General features: G+C 44.6%; 1 protein-coding gene across 1 annotated transcript in view; it reads left to right on the plus strand.

Annotated features, from left to right (window-relative positions):
- The window catches only part of LOC124002143 (inactive serine protease PAMR1-like), a 56,270-nt gene extending 40,647 nt beyond the window's left edge, over positions 1–15,623 (plus strand). Inside the window, exons 5-14 of the mRNA XM_046309453.1 lie at positions 4,389–4,606; positions 5,209–5,316; positions 7,685–7,855; positions 8,625–8,816; positions 9,072–10,097; positions 10,286–10,462; positions 10,667–10,733; positions 11,556–11,788; positions 12,685–13,061; positions 13,885–15,623. Coding sequence (XP_046165409.1) covers positions 4,389–4,606; positions 5,209–5,316; positions 7,685–7,855; positions 8,625–8,816; positions 9,072–10,097; positions 10,286–10,462; positions 10,667–10,733; positions 11,556–11,788; positions 12,685–13,061; positions 13,885–14,454 — 3,139 coding nt within the window. The 3' untranslated portion in view covers positions 14,455–15,623. The remainder of the gene's footprint in view (positions 1–4,388; positions 4,607–5,208; positions 5,317–7,684; positions 7,856–8,624; positions 8,817–9,071; positions 10,098–10,285; positions 10,463–10,666; positions 10,734–11,555; positions 11,789–12,684; positions 13,062–13,884) is intronic.
- Positions 15,624–19,562: the final 3,939 nt, after the last annotated feature.

Raw genomic sequence — 19,562 nt, forward strand, 5'->3', positions numbered from 1 at the left:
TCATAGAGGATCTAGATACTTTTGCCATTCTCTCTGGATTAAAACCAAATTATGATAAGTGTACTATATTACATATTGGATCACAAAAAAATTCAAATTTTACATTACCATGTAGTTTACCAATAAAATGGTCTGACGGAGATGTGGACATACAAATCCCAAAAGAAAGAAATGATCTCACTCCAATACATTTTTATAGAAAGTTAGCAAAAATAGATAAGATCTTGCTACCTTGGAACGGAAAATCCCTATCTATTTGTGAAAAAAATCACCTTGATTAACTATTTAGTCATATCACAGTTTACCTATTTGCTTATGGTTTTGCCTACACCTAGTGACCTGCTTTTCAATTATACGAACATAAAATATTCAATTTTATTTGGAACGGCAAGCCAGATAAAATTAAAAGGGTCTATTTGTATAACTGATATGAATTCGGGGGGGAGAAATGATTAAATATTAAAGCATTAGACCTCTCATGAAAGGCATCAGTCATACAAAAGTTATACTTAAATCCAAACTGGTTCTCTAGTAAATTGGTACGAATGTCTCATCCTATGTTCAAGAAGGGCCTTTTTCCCTTTATTCTGATTACACAGGCCCACTTTCGATCGTTTGAAAAGGAAATAATCTCCAAAAGATCTTTATTTTTTAAACAGGCCTTAGAAAGTTGGTTGCAATTTCAGTTTAATCCACCTGAAAAGACACAACAAATATTGTGGTTAAATTCAAATATACATATTGATGAAAAAAACTCTATTTTTCGAAAGAATAAAAAAAAAGGTATAATTTTAGTGAATGATATCATAAATAGGACTGGTGGAGTTATGTCACACATGCAGCTAACACAGACACATGGAAATGTCTGCTCTACCCAAAATTACAACCAATTAAATGCAGCATTACTACAAAAATGGAAGAGGCAAGTAGAAGGGTAAAAAGTAAGGCACCTGTATGTCGGCCATGTATTAAAGAACATAAATGGTTAAAGAAAAGTGTGATAAATAAAAACATATACCAATTTCATTTAAGGACAAACACTGACAGCTGTGCCATATAAATTGCAAAATAGTTGGGAAGAAATTTTCAATGTACCCATTCCATGGCACATGGTTTATGAATTGATACGCAAAACAACGCTGGATGCAAAACTTCACATTTTTCAATTTAAATTATTATTCAAAATTATTGCAACTAAAATAATGTTATTATATATGGGGGATACAATCTTCCCAGCTCTGCAGATTCTGCTGTGAGGAGGCAGAGTCATTAGATCGTTTATTTTGGTATTGTCCATATGTAGCTCATTTTTTTGGTCACAGGTCCAGGAATGGCTGAAGAATTGCAACATTTGCCTAGAACTAACGCTGCAGAAAGCAATACTGGGTGATTTGAAAAGCCATAGTCAATCAATCAATAATATAATAATTATTTTAGCAAAATTTTTAATTTTTAATTTACAATCTGTAGAAGCTATCAGAATAGAAAGGTTCAAGTTGTTTGTGAAGCATCACAGCACAGTTGAAAAATATGGCAGATAGAAATGGCAGATAGAAATCTAAAATGGATGATGTTGAGAGACATATGGGAGAGGTTGAATGGAGCTAAAGGGTGGGACTAATAGCAAGATAAAACATGTAGAACATACGGGGTCTGTAAAATGTATATATGTTCAGAACTTTTGTGAAATAGCACAGTTACAAATAGAAATCAAACTGGACGGACATCAGAAATAGAGGAAGGACTAAAAACAAACAAAAAAAATAACTATTGTAAAATAGACTGAATGTAAAATGTGTATAAGATGTATAAATTGAAGGTAAAAGCAGAAGTGTTTATTAGTTTACTCCAATTGGGGGATCGGTGGTAGGGTTTACGGGGGATAATAATAAAGGTATTGTTAAGGGTTTTCCTCCTCCTCTTCTTCTGAGGAAGAGACGCGAGAATGATCGGAGGACCAATGTGCAGCGTGGTAAGTGTCCATGGTTCTTTAATAACAGAAACTCAACATGAACACACTACAAAACAATACATGTGACAAAACCCGAAAACAGTCCTATCTGGTGCAGAGAAAACAGAGACAGGAAACATTCACCCACAAATCCCAACACAAAACAGGCTACCTAAATATGGTTCCCAATCAGAGACAATGACTAACACCTGCCTCTGATTGAGAACCATATCAGACCAAACATAGAAATATACAAACTAGACACGCAACATAGAATGCCCACCCAGCTCACGTCCTGACCAACACTAAAACAAGGAAAACACACAAGAACTTTGGTCAGAACCTGACAGGTATATTCTTTAAAAATGTATGTCCATATAGGTATGTGTATATGTATGTCCATATAGGTATGTGTATATGCATGTCTATATATATGTGTATATGTATGCATATGTGTATGGATCTATATATTTACCCCAAAAATATATGGGGGATTGGAAATGATGCAGACAATTACATTGACGGAACAAATATTCTTTCCGCAATATTTAGCTGATCCACCCCTTAAAAATAATACTTTTTTTCAAAGTGCAGGGTGGTACGTGTCCATGTTAATATTTATTTAAACTGAACACAAAACAACATAACAAGAGAATGAACAAAAACTAAACATTTCTGTCTGGTGCAGACACAGAGACAGAAAACAACTACACACAAATCATAGTGGGAACACAAGCTACGGTTCTCAGAGACAACGATTGACAGCTGCCTCTGATTGGGAACCATACCAGGCCAAAAGCATAGAAATGGAAAACATAGAACACAAAACATAGAATGCCCACCCCAACTCACGCCCTGACCAAACTAAAATAGAGACATAAAAAAGGAACTAAGGTCAGGACGTGACAGTACCTTCCCCCAAAGGTGCAGACTCCGGCCGCAAACATAAACCCACAGGGGAGGGTCTGGATGGGCATCTGTCCACGGTGGCGGCTCTGGCGCGGGACGTGGACCCCACCCCACCATAGTCTTGGCCCACTTAAGTGGCGCCTTTGGAGCGGCGACCCTCGCCGCTGACCTCGGACTGGGGACCCTTGCAGCGGGCCCATAATAGACAGGAGACTCCGGCAGCGCCGGACAGGCGGGAAACTCTGGCAGCTCCGGAGTGAAGGGTGACTCTGGCAGCGCCGGAGTGACGGGCGGCTCTGGCCGCGCCGGAGTGACGGGCTGCTCCTGACTGGAGGGAGACTCTGGAAGCGTCGGACAGGCGGGAGAACCTGGAGGGAGGAGACTGAGAGACAGCCTTGTCCTCGGAGGAGGCACAGGATAGACCGGGCCCTGGAGGCGCACTGGAGATCTCGAACTAAGGGCCTGCACAACTCGTCCTGGCTGGATGGTGATTTTACCCCGGCATGTGCGGGACGCAGGCACAGGACGCACTGGGCTGTGCAGACACACGGGAGACACAGTGCGCAAGAGCTGACGCAGGATATTCTGGCTCGAGGAGACGCACTGGCTGTCTGGAGAGCAGGGCTGGCACCATTCGCCCTGGCTGGATCCTCACCCTAGCCCGCAGATGCGGGGAGCTGGGATGTAGCGCACCGGGCTAAGGATGCGTACTGGAGACACCGTGCGCTTGACAGCATTACACGGTGCCTGACCAGTACGACGTCCGCTACGGTAAGCACGGGGAGTTGGCTCAAGTCTCCAACCTGACTCTTATTCAGCCTGTTATCATCCAGAAGGCGAGGTCAGTACAGGTGTATCAAAGCTGGGACCGAGAGACTGAAAAACAGCTTCTATCTCAAGGCCATCAGACTGTTAAACAGCCATCACTAGCACATTAGAGGCTGCTGCCTATAGGCATAGACTAGAAATCACTGGCCACTTTAAGCAATGGAGCACAAGTCACTTTAATGTTTACATATTTGGCATTACTCATCTCATATGTATATACTGTATTCTATTCTATTCTATTCTACGGTATCTCATTCACTTAATTATGTTTACATATCTTGCATTACTCATCTCATATGTATATACTCTATTCTATACTATTCTACTGTATCTTCGTCACTCCGCTCTGACATTGCTCGCCCATATGTATATAGTCTTAATTCATTTCTACTTAGATTTGTGTTTATTGGGTATATGTTGAATAATTTGTTTGATATTACTTGTTAGATATTACTGCACTCTCGGAGCTAGAAGGACAAGCATTTCGCTAATCACTTGTACGTGACAAAAATTTGATTTGATGTGAATTTGTGTAGCAAACCAAGGCCCCAAACCCCATAATTCCATTAGTACATCACATTGAGGTAAACTGTCAATACCACTAAATAAACTCAGCTGACCTCTGCTACATGTGCAGTACAATCATTTAGAGCAGTCTCCCTAGACACTTCTAACCACCTCCCTCCATCTCCACCCACAGGTTCATGATGCTGAGCCTTGAGTTTGACCACTCCTGTCGCTACGACTATGTAGAGGTGCGTGATGGTGACAGCATCAACTCTCGTGTGATTGGTCGGTTCTGTGGGAACGACAGGCCTGCTCCAATCCAGAGCTCCGGCAACTCCCTACATGTCCTGTTTGTGTCCGATGGCTATAAGAACTTTGACGGCTTCTTTGCCATCTTCCAGGAGAGCTCAGGTAGGAACAGTACATGTCTGAGAGGAAATCTATGACTCTAATGGTGACTTAAGTAGATCACTGTGGATTTTGTAGCAAAAGTATGCTAATTCAATATTATTATAATTGTGGTTTAAATGGAAATGAGTTTAGAAAGTTGAAAAAGCTACCTGAATGTTAACTGTTATGATAACTAAGCAGGGCACACCCTTATCATACTCCTGCCTGGGGATACTTGCTTGGCAGCCTAACAGAGAAACCCCTTATTAATTACCAATTTAACCTGTCACTCAGTTCCTCATTCATACCCAATCACTATGAACACACACTGTAACACAGTACTGCAAGCCAGCTGTACTCATGCCAAAAATACATACTGTAGTAGGCTACGGTACATTTTTAGGGAAGGGTGTTGGAGAGTAGGCATGAATTTTCACACTTTAATACCGTCTTTACATTTTTGGCCATATCCCCAACATAAGCTATCCACTACAAACTTTCCCACCAGTTCAAAGCAATACTAAGGACACAGCAATGGTTCCTCTCCTGGTCTATATATATTACTGCTGTTATGTAGTCCATTTTATGTGTCTAAGCATCCTTCCTGCTCTGTGTGTTTCCAGCATGCAGCTCCTCCCCCTGTCTCCATGATGGAACCTGTATCCTGGACACGTCCCACACCTACCACTGTGGCTGTCTGGCTGGCTACACTGGACAGAGGTGTGAGAATGGTGAGTACACTAAACGTTGGGTTAGCCTAGTCACAAAGGTGATGTGACATATGTTACTGATGTACGTCAGATGTAGTACAGTTAAAACAAAGACCACAGGCAACAAGCATGCAGAGTATCTATGTTGGACTTCTCCCCTGACCATATCCTCAGAGTCCCATAAGTGCAAACAACAGCGAGTGAGTCACCATCACAAGGGCTCTGTGGTGTGGAGAGCTTCCAGACCAGCTGCCTTCCCTACTGGTCATCTGGCCCAGGCCAATCAGCTGTTTGTAAAAACTGTCACGTGTCGACAGATGGACCATAAACCGCTATAACCACTTGACGGAATTAGAACTTCATGAAATTACAGCTCACGGTCTGAGTTTATATAAACATCTTGGAGAGAAAGAGGGACTGAGAGAGAATGACGAGAGAGAGGGAGAGACAGTGAGGAAGAGAGACAGATAATGATAGATATTGGCTGACAGAGAATGAGTAAGCAAGGCTAAACATAGCTAGGCTTCCCTATGGCCATCTGTATCTGGGGCAGTCACCTGGCTGCCACCCACACAATGCCAGACAGCCCCCTACCTCATCCTAATAGAGGTCCAACAGGGCCCTCTATTTCTGGAGCTCCTTCTGTTCACATCTCCACCACAACCCTGCTTCTTTATGGGTGTCTGGACACAGGCCTGGGTTTCCATACCCACCACCACACCACTACCCTTTCCCCCCCTGGACCCAGAGAAAACAGGTTGGCCAAGAACCCTATTCATTTTTTCAGGTGGTTTTATTTTCAGGGCTACAGTTGAGTCTATAAAACTAATGGTGAAACAAACCTGCCTCTATAATCTAAGCCAGTTTTTCCGTTGGATGAGAGGCGCTCATAAAACGCATGGAAGAATTGGAGGGATGGAATTCCGTCCACGTTGTTCAGCTGGTATTCCCATGAGGAGAGCTGGCCTGCTCGTTTGTGAGGTAGATTTAGGATAACACTAATGTGGTATATGTTGTGGAAACACGTGTACATTACTCCCAGTTTATCCCAGAGGCAGTTAGACAAAAAAACTGAAATGGTGGATTTGGCAGCAGCTGCACTTCGGGTCTGCAATAAGTTACCTATCATTAAACAATATTCCAAACAACCTTCTTCAGGATAACATGCTTTCAAGACTCTTTCTTGACACTCTGTATATTTCCGATGATGCAACAGTCTATATTTTAGATGATTATTGAAACATAGTTTCTGAGGCGTTGACAGGAGTTAGTGGGTGATTAATGGGGCTTCATTAATCATAACATCCTCTGTTAGCATTCCTTAATAATGGCTATGACTCATCCCAGTAGAGACAGCCCAGTAGACGATTGACTATACTGGGGTAGACAGACAGACACTGTGATGGGAGGACAGGGGTGTGGGCAAACACAGAGGATATGATAGACTCTCATTTTAACCCCCCCCCACACACACACACACACACATACCTTTTATCTGTTTTTCTAAGAATGAAAATGACTTAACAGGGTGGTGCACCTTGTCCTTCTCCACATGCGGAAAGCCAAGTGAAAGCTCCCTGTCCCGTCCCACGTGCAGCTCGACTAGAGGATAGAAATGTTGGTAGGCAAGGAGACAGTGATAATGGGGAGATCACGACAAGAGAGAGACAACACAACACTACATAAAGAGAGACCTAAGACTACAACATAGCATGGCAGCAACACATGACAACACAGCATGGTAGCAACACAACATGACAGCAGCACAAAACAGGGTACAGACATTATTGGGCACAGAAAGCAGTACAAAGGGCAAGAAGGTAGAGACAGCAATAATAACGCAAAGGAGACACAATTGTCTGAACAATTACACCCACTATTCCATTCCACACTACCAACCCAAGCCCTACGCTACCAACCCACATCGTAAAAACACTTTACTGCTGTGGAAACTAAAGCTTCTTTTTACTAGGACTGTTCTATTTATTCCTCTGTATGTCGCCTTGTGAGCTGTTCAGACTTTTCCAGTCCTGCTGAAATGACCTATTAATAAGGCAGCGCGATGTGGAGGCTGTATTTATAAACTTCTAGCTAGTCAAAGAGGTAATTCTGAGGAGGAAGAAATGGTTTGTAAATAACGAACTGGGTTCTGAGAGCCCTTAGGCTGTAGGTGGCTATTCAGAAAGAGTTGTGGTTATACCAGACAACACAATGCTAATACCGTATCACACAGCAGTGAACACACTGAAGTGGTGTTTATGGATGGCAGAAGATTGGTGACATTATAGTGATCAGAAGACAAAACACAATGTGCTCAGAAAGCATGAGAAGGGTTGTGTGTAATTGTGTATGTGTATGTGTGTGTATGGGTTTGTGTGTATCCCTCCAGTTGTAGGTTGTCGGAGGCCCCCGGTACCTGTCCATGGCACCACAGAGGGGGTATTCCATAACTCAGGGGCACAAGTCATATTCAGCTGTGACCCTGGGTTCAAGCTGAGGGGGGTCCGCACAGCCGTATGCCTCCGGGATGGCACCTGGAGCGCCCCTGCCCCCCAGTGTGGTAAGAGGCCCGTGAGAGAGAGGGGCACAGAGAGAGTGAGGCAAAGCACAATGTATGCTGAGTGTAAAAAACATTAGGAACACCTGCTCTTTCCATGACATAGACTGACCAGGTGAATCCAGATGAAAGTTATAATCTCTTATTGATGTCACTTGTCAAATCCACTTCAATCAGTGTAGATGAAGGGGAGGAGACAGGTTAAAGAAGGATTTTTAAGCATTGAGACAATTGACACTTGTATCGTGTGTGTGTGCCATTCAGAGTGTGAATGGGCTAGACAAAATATTTAAGTGCCTTTGAATGGTGTATGGTAGTAGGTGCCAGGCGCAACGAATTGAGTGTGTCAAGAAATTGCAATGCTGCTGGGTTTTTCACACTCAACAGTTTCCCGTGTGTATCAAGAACGGTCCACCACCCAAAGGACATCCAGCTAACATGACACAACTATGGGAAGAATTGGAGTCAACATGAGCCAGAATCCCTGTGGAACACTTTTGATACCTTGTAGAGTTGATGGCCCGCTGATCTGAGGCTGTTCTGAGGGAAGAAGGGGTCCAACTCAATATAGGAAGGTGTTCCTAATGTTTGGTGCAGTCAGTGTATATTGGGGTGCTTTGTGAAAAATCAAACCTGATTCACCTTAGTGACATTAACGCTGTAGGTTTGTTTTATACAATAACATTTGAGACATATGAACACTAAAGCAATAGTGTCTGACCACCTCAATCCCATCTCACTGAGCCTACATGACCTCTCTGTTCCTCTGCAGTGCCCATGGTGAAGTTCTGTGCCATTCCAGCCAAGCCCATCCATGGAGACCACTTCAAGGTGTACGGTCCCAATGACGTCATCCTTGCCCTGCAGTATCTGTGCTACCAGCCCTACAAGCTGAGCGGAACCCACCAGAGAACCTGTCTTCCCAACAACACCTGGAGCGGAACACCTCCCACCTGTGGCAAAGGTTAGGGTCAGAGCATGGCATGGCGGGATTCAGAGTTTGGAGACAGTGGGAACAGGTTTTGACAGACATCAACAGTGACCTATTATTATTGTAAATTAATGACTATGTACTAGGTGACCAAGCCTCCGTGAAATTGACAATATTGCACGAGTAAAATGTGTACAACCATTCAGAATCGTCAGTCAACTGTATAACACTTATTTACAGCCATTTAAACCCAGTAATTAACATTGTATTCTATTCTTGTTCTTACAGTGAATAACACACTTGCTGAATCAGGCAAAGACACAGAAAAGAACAAAGACACAGAAAAGAACAAAGACACAGAAAAGAACAAAGACACAGAAAAGAACAAAGACACAGATGCAGAGAAAGACAAAGACACTGGCACACATAAAGACATTGAAAAACCCAAAGACAAAGAGATAGACAATACTACGGGTATCAAGGAGGACGTGGCTGGTAAAGAGCCAGACACAGGCCTGAGGAACACGACAGTGGACATTAGAGATGGTAAAGAGAAAAACATAGACATTACTCGGGTGAATATCCCAGAAGGAAGCAAGGATACAACGAGTGACAAAGAAAAAGGAACAGGGCTAGAGAAACCTACCGGAGGTAGCAAGGATAAAGTGGACAGTAAAGAAACGGATGACATGTTAAACACAGTGGAGGGAGACAGAGAAAATGACTTGGGGAAAACCACAGAGGACACCGATGGCAGTCCAGATACGGGGGGAGACACCGACGTGCTGCAGGAGACAGGCAAGACTACAGAGATTCCTGAGATAGTGGTGGTGGTGGAAGATAAAGGACAGGAGAAGAAAGAGGAGGAGAAAGAGCAACCGGGAGATACAAGCAGTGGGCCAAACATAGTTGATCCTAACGACTTAAAACCACGGGGAGACACATTTGCCATAGATTACACTGAGATAAAACCACGGGGAGACACATTTGCCATAGATTACACTGTTACGGATGTGTTCGGCACCAATGACATAGAGCAGGGTCTGAATACAACAGTGTCTAAAGACGTTGTGAAGAGTATTATTCCAACTAGAAGTAACAACACACAGTTCACCCCATATTCATCAGGAGGTCAGGACACCAAAATGCCTGTGGGAAAACCACGCAAAGACATAGGATCAACTAAAGATTCAAGAGGAGCCAAAGACACAGCGGCAAGTACAAGCAAACCTGAAGAGGAAAATGCAGGAAAAGATTCAGAAAAGCCAACTAAAGAGTCTGAGGATGAGAAGAGAGAGAACCAAATCATCAACGGTAAGACATGTTAAGTGCGTGTTGTAAAATACACTGCACCATTAAAACAGATATTATAATGACTCTCCACATCTTAGGTTTTATTTCACACTCTCTCACTCCCTTTCCATCTTTCTCACTCCTTTCCACCTTCTGCTCTCACCACCTGCCCTCTTTCCCCTCTATCTTCCCTTACTCCCTCCTTCCAGAGAAGCGCTGTCCTCCTCTCCCGCAGCTCTACCATGGGTACCAGCAGGTGGTGCCAGGGATGATGCCAGAGACGGTGGAGTTCTTCTGTAACCACTCATACGCTCTTAGTGGTGACGCCCGACGCTCCTGCCAGCCTGGCAGCTCCTGGGGGGGCGCTCAACCTCTTTGTGTGAGAGGTAGGCACTGGAATGTGTGTGTTTGTGTGTGATTGCAGGCAAGCGTGTGCCTCTACTTTGTGATTATCATCTAGGAATATGCTGTTGCACCTGAAAGTTAGGCGCTACTTTTAGCAGCCTCTAATCAAACCAACATTGAGAATGAGAGCAGCTCCCTGCCTGACAGTAGGTTTTAATGGGAACCCTGTGTGTGTTTTTCTGCAGCCTGCAGAGAGCCCAAGGTCTCCGAGCTGGTCAGACAGAGAGTTCTGCCTCCACAGGCTCCATTCAGGTATGTCGATTTACATTAACATATGTTACATAGCAGACAAAAATATGCACAAGATATAGTCTACATAAACACGATAGACAAAAGCATTCTCCAACACCACAGATATCTGCTTTACCTTAGCGATCATCATATCTAAAAACCACAAACATGTGCATAATCATAATATCAACATCATACACACACCATAAGAGAATATTATGTATGATCCTCATTAATGCACACAACATAACAGAAGACATGACTCTATCTTTTAATGACTGAGGCACTTTACCATGTGAAGCCCACATCAAAGTTTGCCATTTAAAAACCTAAAGGACGCTACTTAAACACACTGCTAGCCTCTTAAAGAACATTATAAACTGGGTAGTCCGAGCCCTGAATGCTGATAGGCTGAAGGCCGTGGGATATCATACCACGGGAAAGTCAAAACATTTATTTGTACTGTTCTAATTACGTTGGTAACTAGTTAAAGGCACAAGCAATAAGGCACATCGGGGGTTTGTGGTCCTGTGTAGCTCAGTTGGTAGAGCATGGCGCTTGTAACGCCAGGGTAGTGGGTTCGATCCCCGGGACCACCCATACGTAGAATGTATGCACATATGACTGTAAGTCGCTTTGGATAAAAGCGTCTGCTAAATGGCATATATTATTATTATATATATTTTTATTTCACCTTTATTTAACCAGGTAGGTCAATATACCACGGCTAAGGGCTATATCCAGGCACTCCTTGTTGCACCTCCTTGGGCCTTATTGCTTAATTATACACTAGTTGTTTCTGTAAAGGCATCTCCACTGACCCCTCTCCTCTCTCCCTCTCAGGAAGACCCCTGTGCATAAGCTCTACTCCTCCTCTGGGTTCAGGAGGCTCTTCCAGTCCGCCGGTCCCACCAAAGGTCCTCCAGTGCTATCCCAGCTGCCCCAGGGCTTCCACCACCTCTACACTCACGTAACGTACGAGTGTGCCTCTCCCTTCTATCACCACTCAGGCAGTGCTCGCCGCACCTGCCTCAAGACTGGCAAGTGGAGCGGGCGTCATGTCTCCTGCTCGCCAGGTGAGGACAGCAGAGCCACATTACTTGATATAAAGAAAGGTTCTTCTTGCCACTTAGGCAAGAATGACACTTTCAAACCACACCCAGACACTAAACAATCAAGGAAATTGGGCTGAAAAAGTAATATTCCAGGTTGGGTATCATATGGAATTATTTTTTCATAAATTACAATATCAAGTGTTGTATCACTCTGGAAAGTATGATGTTTATTATCTTCCTTCCCTTTCTTTCCTGTTCTCCACCCTGGCCACACTTTCCTGTTCTCCTCCCTGGCCACACTTTCCTGTTCTCCACCCTGGCCACACTTTCCTGTTCTCCACCCTGGCCACACTTTCCTGTTCTCCTCCCTGGCCACACTTTCCTGTTCTCCTCCCTGGCCACACTTTCCTGTTCTCCTCCCTGGCCACACTTTCCTGTTCTCCTCCCTGGCCACACTTTCCTGTTCTCCTCCCTGGCCACACTTTCCTGTTCTCCACCCTGGCCACACTTTCCTGTTCTCCTCCCTGGCCACACTTTCCTGTTCTCCTCCCTGGCCACACTTTCCTGTTCTCCACCCTGGCCACACTTTCCTGTTCTCCACCCTGGCCACACTTTCCTGTTCTCCTCCCTGGCCACACTTTCCTGTTCTCCTCCCTGGCCACACTTTCCTGTTCTCCACCCTGGCCACACTTTCCTGTTCTCCTCCCTGGCCACACTTTCCTGTTCTCCTCCCTGGCCACACTTTCCTGTTCTCCACCCTGGCCACACTTTCCTGTTCTCCACCCTGGCCACACTTTCCTGTTCTCCTCCCTGACCACACTTTCCTGTTCTCCACCCTGGCCACACTTTCCTGTTCTCCTCCCTGGCCACACTTTCCTGTTCTCCACCCTTGTCTCCCCATCCTTCTCTTTTCCCAGTATGTGGGAAGCATCCCACCTTTGACCCTCAGAGCCCAGCCGAGTCCCACTGGCCCTGGCTAGCCGCCATCTACCGACGCTCCAACAACATAGCAGGGACCAAGCTAGACAAGAAGGCCAGCCTGGACAAGACACTAAATATCGGGCCTGGAGCTGTACCAGGAGCAGGGGCTGGGTCCCAGGGGCAGGACGATGCCTCAGGCTGGCAGCTGGTGTGTAGCGGGGCCCTGGTGAACCAGCGGAGTGTGGTGGTGGCAGCCCACTGTGTGACTGAGCTGGGGAAGATGTACCCTCTTGATGCAGCCAAGGTCAAGGTGGTGATGGGAAAACACTACCGCAGTGACCTCCGGGAGACCAAGGGCCTGCAGCATCTTAGGGTAAGAGAGGGGTTGGATAGGGCTGAGGTGGTTGGGGGTGGGGGATGGGGAGTAGGGAGTGAGATAGGGTTTGGAGAGGGCTAACTGGGTTGGTGGTGGGGGTGGCAAGTAAGGAATGAAAGGGGTTTAAACTATATAGGCTAGGGAGACCACCTGTACTCAGTTAGTCACACACTGCACTAATCACACTGAAATACAACTATGGTGTACAGTTCATCACACATGAGGTTCTACATTTACCAGCCTTATGGGATCTATATAATACCAATGGCTGGGTGGCAGGGGTTTTAAACCTGTGTCCAATTATAATGCATCATTTTACAAACATGACATCATGTGTACCACATCTAGCCATACAGCCCCATGTCGGTTTATGTTCAGTCACTGAATAGGTTCCACTTTGACTGTAAGGAAACACCAATGTGGTTGTGATACATGACTTGTCGATTTATGGTACATACTGCACTTTATAAAGGACAGTCAATTAATGTATGATCATATGAGTGAGGAGTGTGAGTTGCCAGGTAACAAGCCCAGCTAACATCGTCCCTCAGAGAGCCAAGCTGTCACCCTGCTGTTACGTTTGGCACAGTCTCTCTCTTCTTTCTACAGCTTTTCTTTTTGTAACACCTCCTTTCTCTCTCTATTCTTTCTCGAAACATCCCTACTCTCTCTCTGATCATTCCCTCTTCATTCTGACCATCCCTTGTATCACTGACCATACCTCCTTGCTTGTTTCTTACTCTGACCAGTTTATGTTATCTGTCTACCTTGTGATCATTTATTTTATGTCTCACTAAACATCCCGCCTCTTCTCCTCCAGGTGGCCTCTATCTCTGTCCACCACAACTACGACCCCCTGGTCTTGGACTCAGACTTGGCCGTGATCAAGCTGCTGGACAAGGCTCGTATCGGGGAGAAAGTCCTGCCCCTCTGTCTGCCTGACACCCAGGGGGAAGAGGCGACCTCCAGAAAGGGGCTGGTGATGGGCTGGGCCCCCTTGCCGGACCCCCGGATTGGGGAAGAGGAGAGGGCCAGGGTGGGTGTGCAGCACCTGGCTGACGTGGTGCCCTGTGAGCAGCAGTATGCCCGTAATGGCGTGCCTGTGAGCGTTACAGACAACATGCTCTGCGGCCGCCAGCGACCCGACTATGGCCCATCTAACATCTGTCCTGCGGACACAGGGGGTATCCTGATCCTTCCCGCTCAGACAGGCTCCACCCAGGACCCCTCTCTTGCCTCTCCAGGGGGGCGGGACATGTCCAAAGGGGAGTGGCGGCTGCTGGGGTTGGTGAGTTTCGGGTATGACCAGGGAGAGTGTGACCCAGACCTGTTTACTGTGTACACACATGTGGCTAACTTCAAAGACTGGATAGAGAGCCATATGAAGTGAGATCACCACGATGTGACCCACCCTGTATCTCTCTTTTCCTCCCTCCAACCAACTACACCTGCTTTTTTTGCCAATCTCTCTCTTCATCATTATTCCCCGTTCCTTTTATTTGCCAATGTCTTCTCCATTCTGCCTTTCCCTCCTTTCTTCTCCCACCGTCCCTCTTCTTGTCAAACACAGGCAGGGAGTGTGATCAGTAAAGAGCAGAGCAACACTGGACTGCACAGGGCGGTGCACTGATGTTAGGGTGCCCAAACACTGCCTGATCAGGTAGACCCTCCACTCTTCACAGTACTTCAGTGTTCAGGCTTTACCTTCAACTTGGTGCTACAGACTTGAAAATGACTTGAAAACCAGTTCCCTCTGGCCTCTGGGAAAACCTGGTTTTCATTGTATTCTTTGATATGTATGTATATATATATATATATAATGTAATGTATTATTATTATTATTATGGCTCTGCACATGGCTCAAGTGATGTACATATTGTATAGAAGGACAGCAAAGCCATGTTTTTAATTAACGATATGTGGGTGTGTGTGTGAAGACAGTGGTCTGATTGGAGTTGATCACGGAGAGTGGTTCTGTCAGCTTTAATCCAGTATTAATTCAAGGAGACCCATATGATTGTAATAAATAGAGATGAAAGAGAGAACCTGGCGCTTGCTATGCAAATCAGCCAGCCATTCAGCCAGGGCCAATTCTCCAGCGAAAGCCTATGAATTAATCCAGGTCAAATATACACAACGAAAGGCTTCAATCGAACAGCAGCAACCTGATATTGTTTAGAACAGCTCCCTCTTACATGACTACCCAGCTAATAAAGTATGTATAATGAAGTTAATCTCTTAAGTGTTGACCCCTCTGCTAGTATCTAAAGAGAAAATGAGGGAAGTAATTGACGGAGAAACATTTAGCCACAGAGTGGATGCATCAAAACATCCATTTCTATGGAGGGAGTGACTGAGGATCCACACACACCAAAGTTATGCTCACTTCGATTCCTCTATTACCCGTGTACTTACAATAGATGTACGAAAACAACTACAGAATAAGCTCACAAGTCCAACACACATGTTGTATGCTCATCTATCATGACTACGTTCATGATTGATTCTGTAATATATATTTTCATATAATGGGACACAATAAACACATAGATATAGAAATCTCCTGGATCATTAAAACGGATACCCAATCACGACTAACCGCACATATCACTATAGAAACCAGAAAATATATGTTCCAACATCCAAAATGTCACCTTATTCCCTACATAGTGCACTACTTTTGAGCAGAGCCCATTGTGATCTGGCCAAAATTAGTACACTCTAGGAATTGAGTGCCATTTAGTATTCACATGTGGAGAGCTTTCCTCCTCCTGAAAACAAAGGAGCTGTCGCACTGTAATAACTGATGAACCATGAGATGTTGAGTGAGTGACTCCTCAGTCTAGTCGTCTATAGGAGGACCAGCCATAGCCACATCAGACCGAGTCCACAGCCTCCTAGGTGGGCGGAGGGATCAAGCCCGTCTGGAAAGATACACGCATAGATCAAAGCACACACCAAGGGGAAATAATGTGTGTGTCCATTGTTCTCTGTATTACATATACCTTACCCGACCCTGCCCTTTCTCTCACACACTCTCTGTCTCACTCTCTTGCGCACACACACACACACACACACACACACACACACACACACACACACACACACACACACACACACACACACACACACACACACACACACACACACACACACACACACACACACACACACACACACACACACACACACACACACACACACACACACACACACACACACACACACACACACACACACACACACACACACACAGTCTGAAGATGTACTTCTATCATGTTGGGAGAGCTGCTGTATCTGTGGTTGGTTGATAGGCATGAGTCAGGTGTGCCTTCTTAAATGTTAATTTCTGGAATTTATTTCCTTCTTAATGTGTTTGAGCCAATCAGTTGTGTTGTGACAAGGTGTGTGTGTGTGTGTGTGTGTGAGCAGTCCAAGAGCAGCTCAAATAAGCAGAGAGAAACGACAGTCCATCGTTACGTTAAGACATGAAGGTCAGTCATTAAGGAACATTTCAAGAACTTGGAAAGTTTCTTCAAGTGCCGTCGCAAAAACCCTCAAGCACTATGATGAAACTGGCTCTCATGAGGACCGCAACAGAAAAGGAAGACCCAGAGTTACCTCTGCTGCAGAGGATAAGTTCATTATAATTACCAGGCTCAGAAATTATCAGGCCAAATAAATGCTTCACAGAGTTCAAGTAACAGACACATCTCACCATCAACTGTTCAGAGGAGACTGTGTGAATCGGGCCTTCATGTTCAAATTGCTGCAAAGAAATCACTACTAAAGGACACTAATAAGAAGAAGAGACTTGCTTGGGCCAAGAAACATGAGCAATGGACATTAGACCGGTGGAAATTTGTCCTAAGGTCTGGAGTCCAGATTTGAGATTTTTGGTTCCAACCGCCGTGTCTTTGTGAGATGAACGGGGGTGAACAGATGATCTCTGCATGTGTTTTCTCCACCGTAAAGCATGGAGGAGGAGGTGCTAGGGTGTGGGGGTGCTTTGCTGCTGACACTTAACCAGCTTCCACAGCATTCTGCAAAGATAAGCAATCCCATCTGGTTTGCAAGTGGGACTTGTTTTTGTTTTTCTACAGGACAATGACCCAACACACGTCCAGGCTGTGTAAGGGCTATTTTACTAAGAAGGAGATTGATGTAGTGCTGCATCAGATGACCTGACCTCCATAATCCCCCGACCTCAACCAAATTGAGATGGTATGGGATGAGACTGACCACAGAGTTAAAAGCATCCAGCAAGTGCTCAGCATATGTGGGAACTCCTTCAAGACTGTTGGAAAAGCATTCCAGGTGAAGCTGGTTGAGAGAATGCCAAGAGTTTGCAAAGCTGTTGTCAAGGCAACGGTTGGCTATTTCAAGAATCTCAAATATAAAATACATTTTGATTTGTTAAACACTTATTTGGTTACTAAATGATTCCATTTATGTTATTTCATAGTTTTGATGTCTTCACTATTATTCTACAATGTAGAAAGTATTAAAAATAAAGAAAAACCCTTGAATGAGTAGGTGTTCTAAAACATTTGACCGGTAGCATATACTGTTTGAGTTAAAAAACAATTGTGGCCTCATGACAATGTGAAATAGAAATGTCAGTGAGATCGTTGATTGCACAGGAAAATGATAGGAAGCCTCTTTGGAGGTGCTTCGACAACACCTACAATATTGCATATGCATGCTGAGAGACGGCACATCAGAGAAGGCTGATGGGAGAAGCTTTAGGAGGAAGGGCTCATTGTAATGGCTGGAATAGAATAAATGGAAAGTTCTCAAACACATCAAACATCGAAACCACATGTTTGACTCCATTCCATTGATTCCATTCCAGCCATTACAATGACCCTGTCCTCCTATAGCTCTTCCCACCTGCTTCCTCTGCATCATATTGTAGAAAACCTGATGTTGGCAACAATGACATTCTGGCCATAACCTTCCATTGGAACCTCACTGCCCTGGCAGGAACAGCCTGTACAAAGAATACTTGGAGGGAGATCGAAGTTCAATAAAACCTTCGGATGGACGGCAACCTAGAGACAATTTACTTTCTCTTGTACACAGGAACAAGATTTATGAAAGCTTTTTTGTCTCTTTTCTCCGGCTGTTTACTGGAAATGGACAAGGGCCTCATTTAGGCCTCAAATTCCCCTGAGGAGAGATCTATTCTACCCATGCTGGAAGCAGACTCGTTCTCAGGCCCCAGTTAGCTCACTGGCCATCATCAGTAGAGTGGGCCAACACTTCAACATAACCTGACTCATCTGCTGGGAACTAGAGAATGACCCTAAGACCAGTGGAAAGCACTTGACAATACTAACAAAAGGGATGCGATGAAGGCCCTATAGTGTGTTTGCACGTAAGAGGCGGAGGGGCAAGGCGCTTGACACCTGACATACACTAAATGTCCGTTCACAGTCCAGTTTCCCAGTCAAACCCAGCTGTAGTATGGATCCCGCAAGCATTGCATGTTCTTTAGATCTCAGCTCTGATGGCTCTACACAGCAGAGCATGTGAGCCATATGACTATGGGCTCATTGTAATGCCTGGAAAGGTATCAATATAACAGAGTCAAACACATTGTATTCATGTGTTTAGTACCATTCCATTGATTCCATTCCAGCCATTACAATGAGCCTGTCTTCTTATACTGTAGGTCCTCTCACCAGCCTCTTATGCTACACTGGAAAAACAGGTTCTTAAATGGTTCTTCCTCAGCTCTTAAGGTTCTTCAAAATTCTAAAAGGTTCTTTAATAAATGTATGGAAGGGTCCTGCAGATGTGTCCATTTCAAAGCACACAGCAAATCGTTGATTTTTCAGTTAACAATTAACATTCAGTGGCGTTAAAGAACCCCAATGTTCGTGTTAATGACCAGAGTTGAACCAAAACCACACCCATCACTATCATATTTCCCAGCATGATGCAGGTAGAATTGTCATTTTTTATATCTACAGTTGAAGTCAGAAGTTTACATTTACAATCAAACTCAGTTTTTCACAATTCCTGACATGTAATCCTAGCAAAAATTCCCTGTCTTAGGTCAGTTAGGATCACCACTTTATTTTAAGAATTTGAAATGTCAGAATAAAAAATCCCAAAAATCTAAAATCAAATGTATTTATATAGCCCTTCGTACATCAGCTGATATCGCAAAGTTCTGTACAGAGACCCAGCCTAAAACCCCAAACAGCAAGCTATGCAGGTGTTGAAGCACGTTGGCTAGGAAAAACTCCCTAGAAAGCCCAAAACCTAGGAAGAGACCTAGAGGAACCAAGCTATGAGGGGTGGCCAGTCCTCTTCCGGCTGTGCCGGGTGGAGATTATAACAGAAGATGGCCAAGATGTTCAAATGTTCATAAATGACCAGAATGGTCAAATAATTGGTCTGGGACAGGTAGCACGTCTGGTGAACAGGTCAGGATTCCATAGTCGCAGGCAGAACAGTTGAATAATAGTAGAGCAAATGATTTATTTC

This window comes from Oncorhynchus gorbuscha, linkage group LG02 (assembly GCF_021184085.1).
Source record: "Oncorhynchus gorbuscha isolate QuinsamMale2020 ecotype Even-year linkage group LG02, OgorEven_v1.0, whole genome shotgun sequence".
NCBI classification, from domain to species: domain Eukaryota; kingdom Metazoa; phylum Chordata; class Actinopteri; order Salmoniformes; family Salmonidae; genus Oncorhynchus; species Oncorhynchus gorbuscha.